This window comes from Centroberyx affinis, unplaced genomic scaffold (genome assembly GCF_046629955.1).
Source record: "Centroberyx affinis isolate AG114_WGS23_722 - 3 ecotype Tasmania unplaced genomic scaffold, CSIRO-AGI_Caff_v1 ptg001416l_1, whole genome shotgun sequence".
Taxonomy (NCBI): Eukaryota; Metazoa; Chordata; class Actinopteri; order Beryciformes; family Berycidae; genus Centroberyx; species Centroberyx affinis.
The window spans coordinates 182,002-207,617 of record NW_027279894.1 but is presented as its reverse complement, the minus strand read 5'-3'; the positions used below and the strand labels follow the sequence as shown (position 1 = coordinate 207,617).

At 42.4% G+C, this 25,616-nt stretch overlaps 1 protein-coding gene across 1 annotated transcript in view; it reads left to right on the top strand.

The window, feature by feature from the left end:
* Window positions 1-25,616, top strand: part of nhsl2 (NHS-like 2) — a gene marked incomplete at its 5' end in the record, with an annotated part of 50,346 nt that overhangs the window by 8,671 nt on the left and 16,059 nt on the right. Inside the window, 2 exons of the mRNA XM_071526507.1 lie at window positions 14,366-14,508; window positions 19,761-20,007. Coding sequence (XP_071382608.1) covers window positions 14,366-14,508; window positions 19,761-20,007 — 390 coding nt within the window. The remainder of the gene's footprint in view (window positions 1-14,365; window positions 14,509-19,760; window positions 20,008-25,616) is intronic.

The window sequence follows — 25,616 nt, the reverse complement described above, 5'->3', positions numbered from 1 at the left end:
GTTTTTTTTCATGTTGTATTCTGACATCACATGACACTTTTTACTTCAGATGTGAACATTTCGATTCATGTTTTTTCTCACATGTGAACTTTTTTTTTCACATTTTCACCTGCCATTACAAATGACAATATTTGTTTCACATGTGAAAACTTAATTTCACATACAAAGAGACAATTTACAGGTACAAACTGTCATCTTCACATGGGAAATGGGAAAACATATGAAAACCAACATGTGTCTAAAAAAGCACATGTGCTCTGAATTCACATGTGGGTTTTTACATGTGACTTTTTATAGGATATACAGTATTATACCAGTGATTCTCAACCTTTTTCATATCAAGGACCCCTACTTTAGTCCACATTAGAGCCCCATTTGATGAGATTTTGTCTCTCGGACCCAAACCTGAGAATATTTTTTATTGTTAGATATGATTTTGTTCAGAATCCCATGACTGTCTGTATTATAGGCAGGGAGATAACAGAGAAACTATGATCAAAACAGTCTTTCTTCTACATTCTCTAATTGTGTTAACTTCTTGTAAATGAAATAATGGTGAAGTTTAACAATTCATCAATTTGCTGGGGGACCCCCTGGAACCCCTTCAGGGACCCCTGGTGGTCCCCGGACCCCACGTTGAGAACCACTGTATTACACATTATCAGTCTGTGTCTGTCTGTCGCCCTGTGTGTTCAGGCCTAAACCCCCCCCCCCCCCCCCCCCATTTGCCTGAAATTGGCTTTTCGATGATATTTGTGACCTTTTTGGGGGCGTGTCTCATCTGCTGTGGGCGTGGCCAACGGCGAGCCGGGCCGTGGCTGTCGAGCAGAGCGAGCGGAAATCACAGCAGCGACGGTGGAGAGCAGCAATTTGAGCAATTTCTGATGGAATTGGCTCGCCGTGCTTCATGGGAATCATCAGCGCGACTGGAACGTGTCTCTGTCCAATCAGATTGCTGCGCTGAGTCAGCTCGTTGAATAAATGAGGATGAAACGTTGCGACTAGCTGAGCGCCAGGATCCACTTCAGAGCGTTTGATCGGCGAAGGGTTTTTCCAGACTTGCACACACACACACACACACACACACACACACACATTGACACTCTCGGTATCGGCCAACAGCTCTCATCTCTCATCTAAACCACTGCGGGTCACACTGTAGCCAGAGGGCTTCAGATAGAGCGTGTGCGTGTGTGTGTGTGTGTTATCCATTGCAAAAAGCCATGTTTAAAAGACAGCAGCTTCTGTGCGTGTTTGTGTGAGATTTAGATGCTGTGAGATCAAGGATAAGACACACACACACACATGAAAGTAGCCTACATGTGTGTTTTCATGATTTTAGATGCTGTGATACAGTGTGTAACACACACTCCAACACACAGAGTGCACAGTAGTTGTGTCACACTTGAGGCCGGTGTCATTTTGTCAGAGGAGTGGAAGTCAATGGTATCGGTAGCACTTTAGAGCTAGATAAGAGTCAGCCGTCTGCTCTGTCGTCAATACTCTAATTTTATTTAAAGGTCTGGGCCAGAATCGGACAACTTGTCACTTAGCAGCAGCATCTATCAGCACTATAGAGATGCTGTGTCTTTAATTTCATTTGCACCCTTTATTACCCCTTTTTCCTCTTTGATTTCTCAGCCTGCAGCTCTATTCTCATGCTGCTGTAATGACCTCATCTCTCCCCCCCCCCCCCCCCCCCCCGGGATCAATAAGGCTCGTTTTGTGTCTTATCTCACCTCAGAACTAGCTCGAAGTGCCAATACCGCAACCTTTTCCCTCGCCACGTGACAAGTGTCCGGTGATATGTGATGCGCGACACAGCCGAGCGAACTTTAAAATGTCACGGTAACGCCGCTTTGATGGAGTCGATGTGAAGAAGAGGCGGAGAGAGTTTAACTAACTTGACTTTAAAAATGCCACCGTACCATAACCCTTTAAATGTGTCCGAGTCGATGCTAGCCGGTGATGTATGGAGGCGGATACAGGTTTCTGCTGTGGTCACCGTGGTCAATACACCTTATTGGACAGGTGACCAGGTATTGATCGAGGCACCGCAGAGAGGACAGAATGCTGACACAGGAGAAACAGCAAGATCCATTTTTATCATCTCATATGAGAAGTTTCATTAGAAAGATAGATAAGAATAAGAAAGATAAGTCCACCATGTGAAAAATGTAATTTCTGCTCTTAAAACTCAGTAATGGCTGTTGAATAATTGATATTGTTAGAAATCTTGAACCGTTTGCCCAGAAAATTGTAACATTGTAGCATCAGGCAATATTTTTTCCCGCAATGAATATATATCAGTTTGGATTGAAAGTCTTCATATGTTATTAACTGTAAAAGCCAAACTGGTCCTTACTCTTACCTGGGTGAACTTTATTAAGTCCCCAGTCATATTTACAATGTCATAGTCACACCTTATTGCAGAGAGCAGGCTGTGAAGAAAACGTACATCCTGAAGGAAAAAGTTAACACTATTATGAATAAAGATGTTGTTTTTCAGCAGTTTAAAGATAAGTGGGCTGTGGAGATACGGAGTAAACCAAACCTCAGGACGTATGGTTTGATTAAAAATGAGTTCAGTACTGAAAACTGTACTGTGAAATATAATCTGCCCAAGAGGAAGAGATCTTTATGTTCCCAGATCAGGTCTGGAATATCGTCTTCACATTTGGAAACGGGACGTTATGTTGGCACTGATGAACAGGACAGGGTTTGTCATTTGTTTTGGTTAAATGAAACTGAAAATGAAATGCATTTTGTTTTATATTGTCCCTTGTGCCACGACTACAGAATTGGTTTGTTTAATAAGATCAATATAGAAAAACTTGATTACTTATCGATGGAAGACTCAAATTGTGTGAGGTGGAACCATTTGTTTTTGTGGACTACATAAAAAAAAATACATGTTGCTTTGGGTTATATCAGCTGTCTTAGTTTGTGCTGTTATGTTGAGTGACCTGGAAGTCTGTGTTTTATGTTTGTTGTAATCGTGTGTCATGTAATCCCATGTGGGATGGGCCATTTATGTGGTATGACACAAAAATAAAAAAAAACATTCATTCATGCAACACAATTGGCTTCATTTCTGAATTGATTTAAATGGACTGAGAACATTTTTCATCAGCAGATGACTGAGTCTTGACTGACACTACATGACAGTTAAACATGAGTTTTAAATAGCTGTGAATGGTTTGTTTACGGCGATAATGTTGTGAATATTAAAGTGAAGCAGGACTTTAGCAGTTGTGAACATGAGCAGCTCATGGACAGAACAAAAGGACCAAACACAGAGAGCTAAGAGTCGTTTTTGTTGTGATAGTGAAACACAGCCTGGAGCAGAGCCACTGAAGATAGAAGGAGGACGGCTTTTTCTCAGTATTTATAGATTGTTTGTCTGCACTTTTACCACCAAATGACCTTTATAACCGGCTATTCCCTTTGTTTTCGATCCACAAAATGCTGCCGTTCTCTCCCGATAGCAAGATAATGTGCAGCCGCCCAGTGCCACTTTCTTCATCTTATTTTCAATTCCCTCGCTATAGAGCTGTTAGCTGGAGTGACATCACCGTGAATGAGGCGAGACAAACTCGTCTGTCTTGTTTCTGTCCTTAGGGGACTGTTAGAGAAGTTTTACAAATACAGACTGAAGTGTGACACACTTTAATGCTGGATTTCAGTGGCATTTGCATTTAAGCTAACCATGCCAAAAACTCAAGTGAAATCTAGCGCTGATCAAGCGGCTTGTGACTGGAAAGTCGCCAGTTTGAACCCGCAGAGAGTTTAGAAAAACCTGAGCGTGTGAAGTGAATTAGTAACACTTCTCTCCTCCCGTGGCAGCTGTGGTCAAAGTGTCCTTGAGCAAGGCACCGAGCCTGATGCGGAGCAGCTCCCAGGTGTGAGCGTGTGTAACCTTCCCTGTCCCTGCAACTGCTCTCCCAGGACGTCGCTGTAAATAAAGTGCGATCACACTGAGCATGTGCGGGAGCGGTCGATTTGAACTCTGGAGCGTTTTACTCCTGTCGTTTGGTGAGAAGGATGACATTCAAACCTGGGCGGAACCAAATAACGCCACCGAGACGCCTGAAAATGTTGAGTTAAAGGAATAGTTCACCCAAAAATGAAAATTCTGTCATCATCTCCTCACCCTCATGCCAGTTGAAACACAGGTGAAGTTTGTCCATATAACACACAGGGAGGCTGCCAGCACAACTCCATAGCAGCCTTCTCCAAAACAACTGAAGTCAGTGGGGACCAGTTCTTCAGAGTTCCAAAAAGACCTACAGTATATTTACACCATCATTTAGTGCAAATCTTAACTACAGCTGATTGATTTGCAACAAATCATGGTGTATAGGTCTTTCTATTCACAGTGTGATTGTTTGGCTGTTTTTGTTTTGGAACTCTAAAGAACTGGTCCCCATTGACTTTGACAAATTTCACCTGTGTTTCATTTGGCATGAGGGTGAGTAGATGATGACAGAATTTTCATTTTTGGGTGAACTATTCCTTTAAGTCCTCTTCTGAGAGTAGCGCGGTTTGTTAGGAGTGAGAACGTAATCCGAACCAACTACAGAAAACCACCACAAAAGGGTTTATAGGTATATGGAGGCGGTGTTGACAGCCAGCAGCCAGCAGTAACACGTATTTCACAAAAAAAAAACAACACATGGACATACACTGTAGATGGTCACATCTGCATCATATCTACACAGAAGCACAGATATATTAAATGATCAACTTATCAGTGTCGAGAGAGAGAGAGAGAGAGAGACTACAGGTCCCACAGGCTTTCCTTATGATTGCCTGATCACTGGCTGAGAAAAATCCTAAACAAATAAACGTGACTGCTTTGATATGTGAGATTCCGTGAAGAAAGGGAGAAAGTGAAGCAGATGGATGGATATCAAGTTAAGTCTTTTCTACTGAAATTATGAGAAAAAATGCTATACCGTGATATATATCTACCGTTACCGTGCTATACATTTTAGGCCATACCGCCCAGTCCTAGTTCGGACCAAAGAAAACAAACTGTCGGTGTGATCGCCCCCTCGGAAAGAGTTTTCAGTCAAAAAAACACACCGGGTAATCTTCCTTGAACGCTCCACCTGGAGTCGTAGCTTGTGTGATGGAGTGAAGGCAGCTCAGTAATTGGATTGAAACCCTCCCCGCGGTTTCCCATGACCAGAACAAATGCGGCCGCCAACTTCCAAGTCTTGTCTTCTAGGTCACGACCTAGAAGACCTAGGCTCTCATAATACACACATACGCTCACAACACCCCCCCCCCACATTCCCCGCACCGATCGATTGTACATGGGCGAAGAAATTACACGCACGCAAACACACGTATACTATATACCCACGGATGCGTGCACACACTGTACACAGACAAACACGCTCATACACACACACACACACACACACTGGACAAGCTAGCGGGTCAACAATGCGGTGAAAGAGGGGTATTGTTTAATTTGTGTCTTCCCCCTTCTTCTTTCTGCAGGGGAGAAGAAAGGGTGACCCAAATTTGACACAACCGGGGTGCAATATTGTCAAGGGTGGCTGGGTTTGTCTGTGAATGAATGTACTGTCTATACACACACACACACACACACACACACACACATACCCAGACATGCATAAACGCACGTAGATGCTACCACTGTTATTGTACTGTTATTATTTACGTAACACACACACACACACACACAGATTTGTGTAAACTTAGGTGCTCACAATTATACACTTAATTGATCACAGCTGTTAAAGAGAGTGTATTCGCACAAATGTAAACACACACATTGGCATACAAGGCACACACACACTGACTCGCAGCATATGCACGCACACACACACACACACACACACACACACACTCACAGGTTAGTGATGCATGAGCGCTTGGCCTGCTTGTCTGGATAGAGGAAGGGGGTGGGGTAGGTCGTCCTTAATTACCGTGTGTTTGTGTGTGTGTGTGTGTGTGTGTGTGTGTGTGTGTGTGTTAGTGGGAGTGACCGGCGGCATACCTTTCCACCCCTCACACCACCACCTCCTCCCTCCTCCCTCCTCCCTCTCCCTCGTTCCCTCAGCCCGGCGCCCTGCAGTCTTCTCGGAGCCTGTAGCCTTCTATCTGCAGCATGGATCTGCTGCTGCTGTTCACCTCCATGCTCCATGCCGGGCTTTACTGCTGCTAACCTTCCTCTGTTTGGACTCAACTCCTGCATGGATGTACCTGGGCAGATTTCAAACCTTCTCTGATTGGTTTAAATCGTAAACCAGCTGATTCCGCAGGCTGTTGAGTTGGCTAAAGCTAACAGAATTTAGCTTGTTTTGAGGCGGCTAACCTTGCTGTAGGAACTATAGGGAAGGCTTTTGGCAGCTGTATACTCAATACTTTTGGATGTAAATGTATCCAGAAAACTTTTGGGACCTATTTTTTTTATCTTCCCACAATGCACCTTTGCATCCTCAGCCAACGCCACTATCTACAGTAGCGTCTCCTTCCCTGTTATTGCTATTAGCTGCGACAGTTCGGACCTCAGTTTGGTATGTATTGTGTAGATTCACGAAAACTTTACCTTCCGCTTGTTCTTTTTCTCCTCCCACTTCTTCTTCTTCTTCCTCTGCTTCTACTTCTTCCTCTTCCTCATCGTCTTCTGCCTGTTCTTTATCTCTACCCACTTGTTCCTCTGTCTCTTCTTTGCCCTCTGCTTCTTCTCTTTCGCCATCTACTTCTTCTTCTTCTTCTGCCTCGTTACTTTCTGCTTCGTTTTCCTCACCCACTACTTCTCTCTGTCTCTACTTCATCCTCATCTACTTCTTCTTCTTCTTTTTCTCTACCTAGTTGTTCTTCTTCCTCTACCTCTTCTTCATCCTCTTCTGCTTCTACTTCTTTGTTTGCTTCACCCACTTCCTCTTCTTTTGCCTCTCATTCATTCCCTTCTGCTGCTTCTTCTTTTTCTCCACCTTCTTCTTCATTCCCTTCTGCTTCTCTGCCCCCCACTTCTTCTTCCTCTGCATTTTCATATTCTGCTTCTTCTTCATTTTCTCTACCGAATTCTCTTTCTTCTTCTTCTTCTTCTTCTTCTTCTTCTTCTTCTCCTTCTTCTTCCTCTGCCTTTTTGTCATTGTCTTCTGTTTCTTCTTCTTCATTTTCTCCACCAAATTCTCTTTCTTCTTCTTCTTCTTCTTCTTCTTCTTCTTCTTCTTCATTGTCTCCCCCTACTTCTTCTTCTTCTTCTTCTGCCACTAGCCTATATTTTCTTCGGCTTCTTCTTCGTCTTCGCGTTTCCCCTTACTTCTTCTTCTTCCTCTGCCTCTTTGCCATTGTCTTCTGTTTCTTCCTCTTCATTTTCTTCCCCTAGTTCTTCTTCTTCTTCTTGCTCTGCCTCTTCTTGATTCCCTTCTGCTTCTGCGTTTTCTTTTTTCTCCCCCTACGCATTTTTCTCCCACCGCCCCTTCCTCATCATCATCTTCTTCTTCTTCTTTCTCTCCACCTCCTCCTTCTTCTTCTTCCTCCTCCTCTTCTTTTTCCTGTTTTCCGCCCGTTTACCCCCCGTGTCTTCGGACTCTTGCTGACACCTCAGTTCTTCGGGGCGCTGCAATCTGGATGAGACGAGTTTTGGCTTCTGCTCACTATTTACTAACCGGCTGATCCTGCTGTTTTTGTGTGCGGCAGTTTTTAATCAATTATTTTTTTAACACTGCAAAATAGACAATTCTCTATCACAAACGCAGGATGTGTAATATGAATACAAATAACCGGGGACGTGTTTTCTAAGTAAAGTGTCTAATAGTTCTCTAAGGAATTGGCAAATGTAGTGAGCAACCAAAATCTTATTTTATTACGTTTTAATTAATATTTATGTCTGTACTTTAATGACAAATTGAAGAGTTTTTTGAAGAGATAAAAATCCACCATTTGGCAAACACCACGCCTCCCTCTGCAAATGATTGATAGCAAAAAAAATCAAAACAAATTATGGTAATTTTTGTGACTTAAAAGCCTGTTTTAACAAAATAACATTCTCTCACAGACTGGGTCATGTATATTTTAGAGCTACTGAATAACTTTACATTACTTTAGGCGATGATTTCCCCCCCCCCCTCTCTTAAAAGGATGTATAGCATTTTGGAAATAAACTCAATTATTATCGGTGGCAGTTGCAGCCAGGGAGCTCCGCGGCTGAAATGACTCATCATGTTACACTAATTGTTTGTGAGTTAGCGGGAGTTTGCATGATGCTCATTGGTTTTAATGAGAAACTTCTTTTTGCGTGGTGCCATTAATTTCAACGAGATTAAACTGGTCGGGGGTTTGCATAGGAATGCTAGCCTGGGGCTGAGGGAGAGAGAGAGAGAGGGAGAGAGAGAGAGTCACATCCTCTGCCCTGTTGGCATGCATGTTTCGTAAAAAAAAACTTCCCCCAAACTTTTCTTAAACTTGAGGGAGTTTGCATTCAAAGCATCACCAGGCAGCTGTGGTGCACATCATGTTCTCACAGCCACACGGGTGTGAATCCTGTCTCAATCCTGAATCTTGTCTCATCCTCACTGTTAACACCTCTCTCTCTCTCTCTCTCCCCCTCTCTCTCTCTCTCTCTCTCACTCTTGTCACTGTCCCATCTCTCTACTGTATAGAGTAGAATAGAATAAAACTGTCAGTGTAATGTGGAAAATTGTCTTCGGCCTCACTCAACACGTAATACATATCGCCGTTGTTGTGTGAAAACCTTGTGTGGACTTTCTGGAGATTTTTTTTTTTTTTTTTTTTTTACAATTTTATTTTCCTTTTTTTCAACAACATTACAACTTTGTAATACAAGTGTGAAATACGAAAATACAAAAGTTTGCATGTTGTCCATTTTTATACTCTCCCCGACGTACATAAACGGCAAAATAGATCAAAGATGTAAACATAAATACACATACATTCATACAAACAAATAGACTATGTATATATTAGTCACGGTTGTCTATAGCCAATCTACATTGTAATTTGGTTTGAAGAAGAATCAGTTATGGAAGAGTACACAGTTTTAGCGTTTTCATATATATATGTCAGAAATGGTTGCCATGTCTTATAAAATTTACCTGTAGAGCCACCCAATGTTCTCTTCCTGGAGATTTGACCCTTAATTACACCATCCCCAATTGGGCCGTGAAGGGTCAAATTGCCGTTACAGTCTGGTTTATTAAAAGTATTTAAATTCTTAAAAAGAAATTGTGCAAGAGGAAGAAGGTAAAGGTGACAAACAGTTATACTACAACAGGGCAACCAACCAACCAACCAGCAGGCACAGGTACTGGGAGAATGCATCAACCAAAACCTAATCATAAGACAAACCCCCTATAAACCTCTGCTGTCCCTAAAACCAGGCTCAAAACTAAGGGTTTACGCACCCGCTCTCTGGAATGGTCCGCCATTAGAAAAAGAATAAAAATGCAGAGTCAGTTGATAGTTTTAAGAAGCTTTTAAAAATCTACTTTTATCGTAAACACTTTATTCTGTAATGCGTGTCCGTCCTTTGTAGTTTTAAGAATACCTTTACCCATCTTTATCATAACCGTTGTTCTAAAATGTGTCTCTCTCTTGTGCTGTATTGTTATGATGTCTGTTTTAATTTATATATTTTAGTTATTTAATCTTTTTCTTTATATTTCTGTTTTATTACTGTACTGCACCTTGTAGCAATTGCTTTGAGAGGCGCATTAAAAATAAAGTTTACTACTTACCCCAACAGAAAAACACCCAAAGCAAACTTTAAATGACTCCACCATGACAGCCGCAGTACTAGAAAAATAGAGAAATAGATTAAAACCCTATTCTGCTCCTGTCAATAAATACAATGGTAGAGTTGAGTGTAAAATGAACAGTAATCAGCGCCTTGTGCCACAACACCGACCACCTACTATTATTCTTCCAAAACTGTTAAAGTCCCACTGAAATGAAAAAATATTTTTTTCGCTTTTTTAGCTCATTCTAATTATCATACCACACCACACATTTATGGCAAAAAGAAATGACAAAAATGTATTTTCTTGTATTTTTTATAGCAAAAATACACGTTATTTCATGTTTTCATTACATGATTTTTTTTCTTGATCTTCTTTCATGATTACATGCTCCTTGAACAAATTTCTGCCATCCTTTGGTTTATAAATACGGAAGAGGATTAGGGCCACATGTGAAAAATGAGAGTTCTGAGTTTAAAGTCAGAATTCTGAGAATAAAGTCAGAATTCTGAGTTTAATGTCAGAACTTTGACTTTATTCTGACATTAAACTCAGAATTCTGATTTATTCTCAAAATTTTGACTTTAAACTCAGAACTCAAATACATTTTTCACATGTGGCCCTAATCCTCTTCCGTATATAAAGGCTTTTCAAACCCCATTGGATGAACTCAAAGATGCATGGTGGTCAAGCTAAACAGAAGGCTGCTTGTCAGATGCCACACATGAGCAGATCATCTAAACCTATACTGAAGGCAGTGCAGGCTCGGAGTGTACAGATGTCAGCCTGCCTTTCATCCCGGGTTTAGGAGGCTAATTGCTCTTGGTATGAATGATTTCCTATAGACTTTCCCGCCCCTGGCACTTCTTAGTGTAGCGGAGGGAAGATGCCAAAAGCAATGATCCCAAATGCCGTGAAAAACTGCAAAAAAAAATACTGTAGGTGGGCGTATACTGCCTGCCCTCTTATAAAAAAAACACATCATTATCTCTTTGGATCTTCTGTGCCACTGGTGTGTATTCATTTCTGTTCACGTCGCCTGAAATCTGACACCTGCCAAACTTCTCCTCAAGCTACCTGCATGTTTTGAATGTCTTCCCCGCTGCATGCTGGAGCCGGAGCAGCAGATGCTCGGGGCATTACGGTGCAGAAAGTTTAAAAAACAGACGGCGTCTCCTAATAAAGTCCAGTGCTTTACCATATGGACGCTGCAGAAAGTCCTAACCTGCTAAAAAAGGAAGAGAGCTAATTCAGCAGGTCTCTCTGTTTGCTTTCACCACACACTGACAGGCCAGTAACTGAAGAGAGACTTACTGAGTACCAACAGGGGTGTTACAGTTAACATTTATACACCCATGTCTCCTCCATTATCTATTTTAATTGTATTTATTTAATGTATTTAGGTAAATGTGATCAGTTACACATACAGTTTGGACCTCAGTTTGGTATGTATTGTGTAGATTCACAAGAACTTTACCTTCTGCTGCTTCTTGTTCTTTTTCTCCTCCCACTTCTTCTTCCTCTGCTTCTTCTTTTTCTTCTTCTTCTTCTTCGTTTTCTTTGCCTACTTGCTTTCTTCCTCTTCCTCATCGTTTTCTGCCTCTTCTTTATCTCTACCTACTTGTTCCTCTGTCTCTTCTGCTTCTTCTCTTTTGCCACCTACTTGTTCTTCTTCTTCTGCCTCGTTGCTTTCTGCTTCGTTTTCCCCACCCACTACTTCTCTCTGTCTCTGCTTCATCCTCATCTACTTCTTCTTCTTCTTGTTCTCTACCTCATTGTTCTTCCTCTACCTCTTCTTCATCCTCTTCTGCTTCTACTTCTGGCGTACTACCACAGGTTAAAATTCCTACTCCCAACATCTAAAAAACATGATTTACCTGTTCTCTCTCTCTCTCCAAACCTCGCCGTTTAAACTTGGGAATTTAGAAAAATGAATTTTATTTGATCAATAACAAGTAACCCAAACAGATACTCTTTACACATGTAAATTTTTTCTCAGTCATCTAATATAACTGTAGCTTTTAGATGTTTAGTGCCCATCCATTCATAAGTTATAGTTCCCAATACCAACTCCTCCTGGCAGTATTCTGTAGTACGTACATATCCTCATATGTCATTTACCTTCATGCATTTATTCTGCATCAATACTGTAGACTATTCTTTCACAAATGTTAAAGAAATCAGCATATTGTAACACAAAACTTCTGATGACTGTGAAGAGGGCAAAGCCTGAATTTCCCAAACAAAAGTGCAGTGAGACTCCTTCATAGCTGCACGCATATTTATTTTACACTTTATGGTGAAGGTGGAAATTCGTAATCACTGAAGGTCCTTCTCATTTTCTCAGTTATCTACTGTATTTAAAGCTGCTGTGTGTATCATTTTTAAACATCAATATATCATTGTCAAATTAACTGTGATATTTTGTTGAACAGATGAGACCATTGTTCGAGATGCTTGGTCGCCTCTATCTCATACTTTTTCAAAAGTAAGACCGCATTTCCCACAAACCCCGTTGCTTCCGTAACAAAGAGGATCGCTGCTTCTTCGGTCAAAAGTTTTCTCTTTCGCTTTACTGAAGAGGATCAACATGTTGGAAGTGATTTTTCTCCATCTTCCTTTCCCTCCTTCCACCATCTGCTGCCACAAACTCTTTCAGCTTTAGCTCCGTTTGCTCTGGAAGAACAGAACCTCTTCCTGTTTTGTGCCGTAAAGCGATCCAGCAGATTTCCCTCCAAAATCCCACCGACTGGCACGCTGTAAAAATCTTCTCGATGATGGTCTCATTTGTTTGTAATTCTACCTTTTTTCTCAAAATGAATGTGGTAATGATTTATTGATGGTAAAATGCTACTCATACATACCTGCCAACACTCCTGATTTTCACACGAGTCTCCCTATTTTTAACCCTTTCTCCGCTCAGTTTGCGGCTGAAAATGGATGAAACAGGTCCCAAGAAGAAGAAATACGCTTCCAAATGTCAGTCCACTTGGTGCGAGACCTTCCCCTTTCTAACCGCGAGTCACATCAGCAAACTTGTAGATGTACTAGCTATTTACTAGCTATTTTGTATAAACCAAGTGACATAATCTAGAAATATCGACACTGACTGAATGCTTGCTTATCTGGTATAGAAACAGATTTTTTTCTTAGTTACTGGAAAATGGAAATGGACACTACCATGGTAAACAAACAAACTACTTTGGTAGGGTCCTATTTGATATTTTAAGTGCTTTTTTTTACATTTCATACTGCATTTCATTCTGTTATTCCTATATTGGATTACATAGGCTATTAATCTCTGTGAGAGGTCACAAATGCAAGTATATTGTACAATAATGTACAATAAATGTACAAAACGCACCAGAAAATAGTTGTTAAAGGCAGATTTTGATTACCCCTCCCCGACAATAGACAATGTATATCCATTAGTGAGAAAATGTCCCTCTTTTTCACAGCCTAATGTTGGCAGGTTTGCTCATAGCACCTTTAAATTCTGCTATCTGGTAAAGTTGTTAATTTATAGCTCCCAGTAGAGCTCAGAAACGTTACCACTGACCCCTCCTCTCTCCAAGCCAACCTGGCTGGAGGGGGATCGGCTCAGCCGGGTGTTGTTGACATGTTCCATTGTCACCCGCCCCCTTGTGTCGCTAGGCAACCATACTCCACCAGGAAGGAATCCATATTGTCCCAGGGAGCAAGTTCAGCCCCCGGTACTCTATACCCCACTGCCGCTACTGTTCCACTTAAAACTGTCTGCAGGATGGTGCTGGAGTGTGTGTGTGTGTGTGTGTGTGTGTGTGTGTGTGGGGGGGTTTTGGTGTGTGTGTGTGTGTGCGTGTGTGTGTGTTGGGTCAGGTTGGAGGGAATGTAAAAGACAGGGGGCTTTAGGGATGAGTGGAGAGCGGGGAGGGGGCGGGGAGTGTGTTTTGGGGTAAAGGAATGGCTAAGGGGTTGTAAGGGGGAGTGTGTGTGTGTGTGTGTGTGTGTAGAGAGAGGGGGGGGGGGGTTTAGGAATCTGTTTACAATGGCCTGAGGGAGAGTCCTCTATGCTGCCAGAGAGAGAGAGAGAGAGAGAGAGAAACAGTCAGATATAGAGAGGAGTGAGACCGAGAGTCGAAGACAGGGAGAGAGAGAGAGAGGGAGAAGAGAGAGAGAGAGAGAGGGAAAGGGAGAAAGAAGAGAGGGAAGAGAAGGAGTGAATGAAAGGAGAGATAGCGCCGGAGCACACGAGGGGATTAAAAACAAACTTAAGGAGTCCTTTAAGGGGTTTTTTGTTTTTTTCAGCAGAAGTCGCACCAGGAGTCGAAGAAGGGAAACCGCAGGGCGATGCAAAGAGGCAGATATACTAGATCTCTGCTTTCGGCCATGCAAATAGGATATGTGGTGCGTGACTTTGGGTTGTGTGTGTGTGTGTGAGTGTGTGTGTGTGGTGTGTGTCAGTGTAGTTTTGCAGCTGTGTGTGTGTGTGTGCCTGTGTGTGCTGTCATTTTGGTGCTGCAGAAAGTTGAGGCAAACTTAGAGGCTTACTTTCTTCTGTCTTTGTTTGGGTGCTTGTTTATCGGTGTGTGTGTGTGTGTGTGTGTGTGTGTGTGTGTGTGTGTGTGTGTGTGCGTGTGCAGACTTTGAGGAGCAGTTGTACGACACCAAGTTGACCGGTCAGACTTTCCGGCATCCGTCCTCGCAGAGTTCAGACGACACGTCCACCTCTCTCAGCCGATCGCCCGTCTCCCTCAACAACAAGAGACCTGACTTCATCTTCCTGGTAAACACACACACACACACACATACACACACACACACACACACACACACACAGGCATGCATGCACTTGTTTACTCCTATCTTATTCGATCATAAGGCTCCCTCAACAGCAAGAGACCAAATGTCATCTCGCTGGTAAACAGACACACAGGTACACACACACACACACATGCATACACACACACATACACACACACACACACCTTTCATATACGATTTTGAGACTTAAAAGCACGAGGCCAGACTTCATCTTGCTGGTAAACACACACACACACACATCCAATTTCACACACACACACACACACACACACACACACACACACACACACACACACATATACCTCTCATAGTTCATTATTTCAGTTAGAGACCAAACTGCATCTTGCCGGTAAACACACACACACACACACACACACACACACACACACATTTCCATGTATCTTATTTGATCGTATGTCTTCCTCAACAGCAAGAGACCAGACACACACACACACACACACACACACACATGTGTCCACCTCTCATTGTTGAGTATAAGTCTCAACAAAAAGAGAGAGCAAGAGAACAGACTTCATCTTGGTCTTAAACATACACACACACACACACACACACACACACACACACACACACACTCACACACACACACTGAAACAAACCCAATGTGTCCGCCTCACTTATCTTTTCCCTCCGCTCCCTCAGCAGGCAGAGACCAGACTTCACATTCCTAGTAAACTCTCTCTTAACACACTCCACTCCTTCTCTTCATCCCTTTCTCCTCTGCTTCTCTCTCTCCGACCTTATTCTCTCTCTCTCTCTCTCTCTCTCCTCCACCGTTTTCCCTCTCGTCCTCTGTTTTCTTTCTAAACTAATTCACCGCTGTCTACTTTCCTCTCGGCAGCGGCTAAACAGCTTAGTGCAGCAGACGCCTAACGTTGGTCTCTCTCCCTCTACTAGCTGGGACAACTCTCTCTTTTTTTAAAGGACAGAGGGCAGCCCGCTCTCCTTTAGTGTTTTTGTCCTCCTTCCATTCATTCATTTGTTCGTTCGACCGTTTGTCACACACAATATCTCCGCGGTGGGGGGAATGATGCATCTCACCACTTTGACATTTTCAATATAATATTGATTGGCCCACCAGGGGGCGCTTCATCACTCGTTCGTTCATTTGTTCTCAGATACCTCTGATCAGGCTTTACAGTGATGTTGAACTCTGGTAGTACCTTGGGTTGTGCCCAATTGGAAAAAGTGAACTTTAGAGTTCTGTAAAAAATATACTCAAAGTCCATATGAACTGCCCAGATCCTGCATGCAGGGCTGAGCTTGGCCAGTTCCCCTCTGAATTAAATGCCAAAAGAGAACAATCAAATTTTGGAACAACCTATAGAATCAGATGCAGATTCATACCAACATGGTGCTTACACTGAACAGCAGAAATCACCAAATAACACCATACAAATCCTTCCCAAAACACACTTAAAACAAGTAGACAAAATTAATAAACTAAGATACAAGCAATGGAAAAAATAAATATGCATCTTCCTCCATGATAAACCCCAAAATCAGTGATTCTGTGATCTGTTGCTACAGTAGAGAAAATTGGAGAATTGCGTTTTTTTTTTCTTTCTTTCCATTAACTGCCATTGTTTGGAGGAACAGTCTGAAAATCACACTTCTAGCACATAAACAAACATGAACAAAGCAGATTCTGAATATATATATGTTAAACAAAAATAGTCATGTTGCTGAATTGTGGTTAAAAGTGTGATTTTCAGACTGTTCCTCCATACAATGGCAGTGAATGGAAAATAAGAAAAAAAAAACACAATTCTCCAATCTCCTCTACCGGAGCAACAGATAACAGAATCACTGATTTTGGGGTTTTATCGTGGAGGAAGAGACACAACCCAAGGTACTACCAAAGTTCAACATCACTACACTGGTTGGTCTAAAGGGGGCGCTACATCATCTGTTTGTTGGCATCACATGCATCATACATCTCAGACACCACCGATCAGATTATGACAAAACTTTGGGGGAATGATGCATCTCACCGCTGTATTTGTCATTTTCAAAATGATACTGATTGACCTGTAATTGCGCTACAATTACAGTTCAGTTAGATAGTAGATATTTGTTACTGAGTGGCTGTGAGGGCGATTGCATCATCTTTGGGGGACGACATGTTCAGTGTTGCCTTGTTCTCTGTTGAGACAGTAAGAAAACCGAGAGAAAGGAGTATTTTCAACCAGTGTTGGGTGTTAGAGCATCACTCAGTAACACAATACAGAAGCGTTATTACCTTTCCAAGAAGTTTAACAAATCACCATTTCAATTTCACTAATACTATTACAGCTACTAATCAGTTTTGTCCTGACAAAATACAATTTTACTCTTGTTATCATGCCTTTAAATAACAGATTTGAAGTTGAATTATCCAAAAACGATATCTCTCTCTCCCACTCTCTGATTATCATAATTAGTCATTATCCTCTCTCGCACCAAGCAGGCTTACAAATGCCAAAAGAGTTTACTTCTTCCCGATGGAAATATCTCCACTACGTCAGTGTTATGAAACAGAAGGATGACAGGATCGTTCACACAGACGCACAGGAGAGGGAACAGAGAGTTTTGAAGGTACGAGAGGATGCAGCGGTGAATTTTCAGGACGGATAGTACTTGTTGCGTGTTGTGATTTGTTCTTATGCCACGCTGTGTTGAAGAATATCCACACATGTGCGTCACCCCAGACTCAGGCCGTTTCCCCAAGCCGTCGTTATGGCAGCGCGATGGGTTTGTGCTTTGCGAGGTGACCGTGTGCTTCCAGCCTAATGACGCACCGCTCCTCCAGCCGGCTGCCGAACCGCTCTGCTGGAGACGAGGCGGTTTTTCTTCCTCTTCCTCTTTGGGATCATTTCATGTGGCTTTCTGAATTTGGCCAGTTCCCACAAGGTAACTGGAATATGTATTTCTGCGTAATCCTCCGTATCCTACAGCAGATAGCAGGGTCGGGGGCCATTCATGAATTGAATTGAGAATGAACGGTAAATTCCAATTCAGCTCCTAGAGTTGGAATTAGAGGTATGTGAATGTGACCCAGCTGTAAGGAAACAGAATGTGAATTGAATTGGAAACAGAATTGAACTCCATTAAATTCCACTTTTAGGAGAGTTTGTCTCGACTTGCTGAACATTATAACTCAAACATTATGAATCAAACCAGAAGGGCACTCGGAGAGCGCAGACCTCCGCCAAGGTTCGTGCTATTATTGCTTGTTCGTGAGTCGAATCCGGATCCGTTCCGTTCCTTGGCCCATGCTACACCATTCCACGAAGTTTCATGAAAATCGAGCCAGTCGTTTTTTCCATAATCCTGCTAACAGACAGACAAACAAACGGCACCGAAAACATAACCTCCTTGGTGGAGGTAATAAAAGACAAGTTCAACAAATACATCATCAATCGTAATGTATGTATTACGATTACATGTTCTGCATCAACTACCTAAAATAGAAAAGGTGGGAAACTGTATAATGCACAAAAGAAAAAGCTTAATTTGCTACAAATAGTGCTGAAAAATTCTAAGCACTTCAAAGCAATAAATGAACACAGATACAGGCTTGGCTGGGCAACTTCCTCAGGCTGCATCAAACACCGGCTGAAAGGTCCCTTTTACATTTTATGATATTCAGTATTGATAATATATAACACGAGGTGCAATCTCAGATATGTGGTAAGAAAAACCCCAAAAACCTTTTCAATGTTTTCCAATAATTTAATGAATTTCACAGAATTTCATTGAATTAAATTCAACGTCCTAAAATTCCAATTCAGTTCTAATTATTTTTTTCCTGCAGGTTTTTTTTCAAATTCCAATTCCTCGGTATTGAAATGGAACTGATGAGTTCATTCATGAGTTGACCTCAACCCTGCTGTGTGTGCATTACATCAGAGAAGATAGAGTGCAGGGTTTTGGGGTTTGGTGCCTTGCTTCAGGGCACTTTGGCAGTGAGGACGGACACTTTAGATCCAACACCAGCCACCCGCCTTTGTTTGTGGAGACTGGGAGGGAACTGGGATTGAACCAACAATGTCTCCGCTGTTAATTTAAGCCTCTTTACCTCTCGGGCTAAACACACTTTTCTCTCTTCTTTCCGCCTTTTCTCCTAACTTCCCCTTCTTCCGCTGCTCTCGTGTGCCTTCCTCTTGCCTGCAACCATTAAAAAGCTCATCCGTCTTTGATTTGATTGTAGCTGATATTTATCTTTCCTATCCTGTTTCTGCCACTTCTCTCCCGCCTTTCTCTTCCTCCATCCGATGCAGCACAACTCCAACCAGAAGATGAGATATTCTACTCTGCTCTTCTTTTGTTGACTGGTTTTATTTACCTGTTTTTCCCCTTTCTATTCTCTTTCTACCCCTCTCCCTCTCTTCCACTCCTCTCGTCTCATCTGCATCCTCTCTCTCCGTCTTCTCACTGGCATTAAAACAGCTTAAAGAGGATAACCCCCCCCCCCAGTTGAAGGGCTGTGGACGACCTCCCCGTCTCTCCTCTCTTCCAAGTTTTTGGGTTGAATTGATTTTTGCTTTGTTAATCGAGTTTGAGGGTTTATTTTGTTACTCTGAGGGGGCGAGCCGGTGACACCCATTAGAAACCCATCGTCTAATTTCAAAAATGGCTCGGGCATCAAGCGGAAAGTCAAACTTCCCGAAGAAGTCGAAAGTTCTGGATGTGGCAAAACCAGAGATAATTTAAACACGATGACAGACGTCACTAACGGAAAACCTAATTAGGAACAACGTAAATTCTGGATGGCTTTTCTCATTAATTCACACAACTGTTGCACAACACTTTGTGAAACTATGACATTTTGAAGACAATAAGTCTGTAATTTAGAAGCAAGGAGAAAATTTACCAGATTGGAATATGAATTTCTGTCCATCTTGTTCCCAACTGGAACCCATTCACGCTCTTTTTATTTGATTTTCTGCGATGCAAAGCGTTTCTCACTCATCAAACCTGTTTCACTTTTAAGGCTTTTCGTCAATCCCGACACTGTTCTAGTAGCGTTTATCTTCATTTACATTTACGTTCCATTTAGCAGAAGCTGTTAGACACTCTTATCTGTAAGGGCTTCAGTGGGATCTGGACACAGGGAATTAAACCTTTGACCTTTTGCGCTACAGGACGCTCTCTCCGAACCCCCCCTCGACCACCACGTCTAACGCAGTCGTTCTCCCCCTTTCCCTCCTCCAGCCGGCGTCCAAGCAGCTCTACGAGGATGAGACCTCCTCCTCCGTGTTTGGGCTGAGGGCGGTGACCGACCCGTCTTCCTCCCCGTCGCCGTCCCCCTGCGGCTCGGACCGCCCCCCGGTGGCCTGGAGCAGCAACAACAGCAGCAGCAGCACCGCCACCACCGGCACCGGACCGCCCGTCGCGGAGAAACCCCGCTGGCACCTGGGGAGACGCACGCCGGCGCACCTCATACCGCTGGACGTCACAGGTACGGAAAAGACACACCGACAGATGGGCGTTGATGCTTTTTGAGGCTGATTATGAGGTTTTGAGGAAGATTTTTTTGGGGGGCCTTTTGCCTCTATTGGATAGATCACAGTAGAAAAATACAGGAAAGAGTAGAAGAAAGAGAGGGATGACATGCAACGGTCCCAGGTCGGATTTGAACCCAGGATATCCAGGATATCCAAGGCTGGTACCTCCGCTACCTTCCGCTACCTTCCAAGGTAGCGAAGGTACCAGAGGTGGAGACTTGAGTCACAGGTGGAGACTTGAGTCACATGACTTGGACTCGAGTCACAATTTTAGTTGCTTGAGACTAGACTGCAACGGTCCCAGGTCGGATTTGAACCCAAGATATCCAGGATGACCAAGGCTGGTACCTCCGCTACCTTGGAAGGTAGCGGAGGTACCAGAGTAGGAGACTTGAGTCACATGACTTAGACTCAAGTCACAATTTTAGTTGCTTGAAACTTGACTCGATGCATGAAGAGAAGACTTGAGGCTTGACTTGACTTGGGTTCTGGTGACTCATGACTCGACTTTGACTTGTACTTTGACGACTTGAAAAGGTTTCTAAAGTCTTGACTTGAGATCTTGTGTTTGTGTAAATGACTCAGATTGAAAGTGATGAGATTTGTTCCGGCAGACGACTGAATTTAAATTCTGTTTTCTGAATTTGTATGGAATGATTGAATTTATTGAAGTTGAAACTGATTATAGAAATCAAACTCATGATGCTCTTACCAAGTTTTTATCCTATTAAAACCATATTGCATTGAAAAGTCCTAGATATTTAGTTTTCTTTAAGATATTAAATTGATACTGGACTCTTGATTTGTTCTGACTTGACTTGGTGTTTTACATTTAGACTTGAGACTTGACATTAATGACATGGACTTGACTTGGAGTTCTGCATTTACACTTGGGACTTGACTTGAAACTTGTGCCTCAAGATTTGAGACTTGACTTGACTTGTGACTCGTGGTAACGTGGCCTCCAGAGTGTGTGGGAATACGCAAATGGCACAAAACCAATGCAAAACATGTTTCCTGGATCCAGCCTCAGAAGTCTGAGGACTGGCACAACTGTCTCAGTGAATTCATGAATCCGTCATCGCCTACACCAGACTGGTCCTGAGCATCACAGGAGCAGAGAGTTGCTTTATTTGCATTATGGGTGCATGTAAACACAGACTGCTGGCGTCCGGCCCACAAAATGGTCATAGTGCTCGATGCTCATATGCTGAAGCTGCCTCATCAGAGCTGCCAGTCTCCCGAACCGTGAAATTCAAACGTGATCGCATGACCACACTGCAAAAACTGACAGACTTGTTAAGTTATTTTATCTTGTATCCAGAAATATCAAGCTTGTTTTAAGATAGGCCTTTTCCAGGAGAATGTAACTTGTTTCAGGACGCTTACTTGGTAAAAGTGAAATTGTCTTGGAGAAATATTTTCTTCATTGTTTTATGATGATTTCTTGATATAAGTCATATTGGCATGAATCAAGTGAAATTTACTGAAACCAGCAAGATTATCTGCCAGTGCAGTGATATAATTTGACTAAAAAATATCACAAAATAAGCTTGATAGGTCTGGAAATAAGTTAAAAACACTTGGCAACTTCATAATTTTTTTGCAGTGCAGTGAGTGAATATGAATGGGGCTGGATCTTGTCTAACTGTAGTGAGCTGTCAGGAGGAAAAGTGATAGCGAAAAGTGAAAAAATAAAAGTGAAATAGCAGTGTTGGTCATGCTTGTTGGTAACTGGCCATTGCCAATTGCCTTCAAGCGATACTCAGGTTTTATTAGGATTTATGGCCACAAAATGAAACTTCACCGCCGAATAATCCAACATTAGATGGATTATGGATTCTATAGAAGCCCATTTCTGCCAGTGTGATTAAAAAAAATATATATTTATAATAACATTATAATGAGAAACTTTCTCAAAATAATGACTTAGTATCTCAAAATAATGAGAAACTTTCTCAAAATAATGACTTTGTATCTCAAAATAATGAGAAACTTTCTCAAAATAATGACTTAGTATCTCAAAATAATGACAGAAAGATAGCTAGTGCATGTGACTTCCTGATGGTAGGCCTAAGTCAAAATATTGAGAAGGTTTCTCATTATTTTGAGATACTAAGTCATTATTTTGAGAAAGTTTCTCATGATAATGACGTACAGGACCGTTTTGTTTCATCACACTGGCGGAAATGGGGTTCCATAGTATGCTATTGAAAATGAATGGGTGTTTTAGCAACTATTATACAGCTGGGCTGGTTGGCATGAGAATACACAGAGTGCGATCTTCAACCAACTGCTGTGATGGTCATTTGGGCCATAGTCAGGCTGTATGGTTAAACCAAAACACTGGTATAATTTGTTTTTTTAGCTCATTATCAGACTTTCCCATACACACTTTACATCTCAGAGCATAAATCAGCTGTCAAAACATATTTTTCCTTCAGTAATATTTTGTATCATGCTCAGCTGTCTCATGGGAATTGCTTTTCCTAGAGTGAGAATACACAATATGATTGTATTTGTGTGTGCGTGTGTGTGTGTGTGTGTGTGTGTAAGGTCGAATCAGTATAATTTGCCTTTGACTCACTGTAAACATTGCTCCGTAGTAGTAGAAGAAGAGGTAGTAGAAAAAAAAGCACAGGTGACTTTCACACACAGACTTTCTATCTTTTCCGTCTGAGTGTGTGTCGGTGTGCAGAAGCCGGTCTCCCCCGCTGCGTTTCCCCCCCAAAAGCATCAAAAGTGAGTCGCAGGGAGACGCGATCCATCAAGGCACGAAAAGAAGAGCAGGAGCACATCAAACACGACTCGCTCGCTTGTGTTCATCGCCGTAACTTTCATTTCGCCGGCTCCCTGCAATCAGAAATAAGCAGCACTCCGCCGCCAAAAAAAAATTGTCCCCATGAGACTCGATAATGTGAGCGCTGTAAAGAAGAAAAATCCTTTCTTATTTGTCTTGTTTTTTTTGTTTTGTTTTTTACTATTTTATATCTTCATTCTGTTGTCTTCCAGGAATATTTTGTTGTGTTTATTGTCGGGACGCTGTGGCTCTGACTCCTGCACTCCCAACAGTCGCAACAAAATTTTTAATGAAATGTTTTGTGGACACATTTTCACCAGTTTGTCACATGGAAAGGTTAGCTAACGGTTACATTTAGGTGGGTAGAACAACTTTGGTAAAGGCTAGGTTTAGGTTTAAGCACGTAAAACCATAGTTAAGGTTAAGCAACTAAAAAATGTGGTTATTACATTCCTGGGAAAGAAGAATTTAAAAGTAAAATCACTTTTTTAGTCCATGCCTCCTTTACCATCACACTACTATTCAGCCAGATATCCAAACTCCTGCCATTGTATTCATCTGTTGATCTATCAAGCTCATTTCGTGATATTTTTTAGTCAAATTCTCTCACTGCACTGGCAGATAATCTTGCTGGTTTCTGTAAATTTCACTTGATTCATGCCAATATGACTTCTTTCAAGAAATCAGCATAAAACAATGAAGAAAATCTGGAAACAAGAAACTTTCTCCAAGGCAATAATTTCACTTTTGCCAAGTAAATGTCCTGAAACAAGTTAGATTCTCCTGGAAAAAAAAGCCAAATTTGTTGAATTTTCTGTAAACATATAAAGATGATCTCACAAAAAATAAGTCTGGATACAAGATAGAATAACTTAACAAGTGTGTCATGTGTTTTTGCATTTCACTGCTGCGCTCAACATTAAGTCACATCAGCTAAATTTCCTTAAATGTAAAATGCAGAATGGGGAAGTCCCGGATGCCTTTCTACTTTTTTTTTTTACAGTGTTGGCAACTAGTTAGCACGTATCCACACACACACACACACACACACACACACACACACACACACACACACTCATCCCGTTCCTACGCTCACTTTTCCCCCTTTGTACTGTGACAAAAAAACCACCACCACATCTCATCTTCTCCCTCAAGAGATTCACATTTTTTTTTTCAAACCATTTTTGAGAAAAGGTTGCAGAGACATTTGCAAATGTGGTGGGTGTTTTTCCCTAGGCGTGCTCCCATGAGAAGGGGGGGGGGGGGAGGGGGGATCTGGGTGAAAGCTTATTGACTGATTCCACCTATTAAATCCACTTTAGTCATGAAAGAGGGGAGGAGACGCGTTAAAGAAGGAGTGTAAAAAAGACAAAAAATGCAGGGATTTGTTCGTTTTTTGACTGCTTTTACTTACCGTTTTTTTTCTCTTCTATTCTGTCTTCACCCCTGGTTGGTTGGTGGAGTGTGTGCAACTCAATATCAGCTGGAAGAGTGTGTGTGCAACTAAATATGACAGTAGGAAAGTGTTGATAGTGTTTTTTTGCTGGCTGAATGTAGTTTCCCTCGTTCGAATATCGAACAGCACGCAGAAGGCTTAACTCACTGGTTATGGTTCCAGAGGATTATGTAGGTGTGCAGTACTTTGACGCACACACACACACACACACACACACACACACACACACACACACATTCCCACCCGACACTATAGTTTGAGCTTTAAGGGTGAAAACACTGCGGAGCAAAGATCTTATGTGGAGAACATTTTCTCATTTGATCACGTTCGGTATCACCCTCGCCCATCTCTGGCAGTCGGCCTTGCTTGTGTGCGTCTTGTGTGTGTGTGTGTGTGTGTGTGTGTGTGTACGTGTGTGTGTGTGTGTGTGTTGGTTCTGTCAGCGCTGTTAGTATGCTGTGGTCATCCTTAGCAACATCGTTCTGACACTCCTGCTTCCACTCCTCTCAACCAAGCCTCCTTGTTTACTTTGTGTGTGTGTGAATGAGAGTGTGTCCGTGTGTGTGTGTGTGTGTGTGTGTGTGTGTGTGTGTGTGTGGTCCTCCTGGTTTTTGGCATAGCAACTGCTTCGTCACTGGGTGCCTCTCCCCTCCTTCTCGCGCACATCCATCTATAGTTGAATCTCTCTCTCTCACTCTCTCTCTCTCTCTCTCTCACTCTCTCCTTTCTCTCTCTCTCTTTCTCCCCCTCTGTCTCTCTCTTTCTCTCTCTTTCTCATACAGCTGCCTCGGTTTTCTCTCACTCTATTATCGCAATATTTGCCGATCCATCATCCCTCTCTCTCTCTCTCCCTCTCTCTCCCCTCCCGGTCTCTCTCTGCCTCTCTCTCTCTCTCTCCCTACCTCTCTCTCTACCTCTCTCACCCTCCCGCTGTGTTCAGGAGTAGAAGGTCAGGTATAATGATGCATGCCTGTGGCGTTGTACTAGGTGGGTATAAAGTGGGTATTCACTTCCTTCAGAGAGAGGGACAGAGAGAAGAAGAAAGAGAGGAAGAAAGAGAGGGAGGGGTGGAGAGAGAGAGAGGAAGGGAGAGAGAGGATGGAGTAACAGTTGGAAAGAAATGAGAGAGAGAGAGAGAGAGAGGTATATAAAACCTTATCCCACCCAGCTTGTTACCGTGATGCCGAGTCACTCGTCCCTCCACTTCTCATTCACTCCATCTCTCTCTCTCTCCTTCTCTCTGTCGCTCTCTCTCTCTCTGTCTCTCTCCCTCCCTCTCTCTCTCTCGCTCTGTAAACCGGCGAACA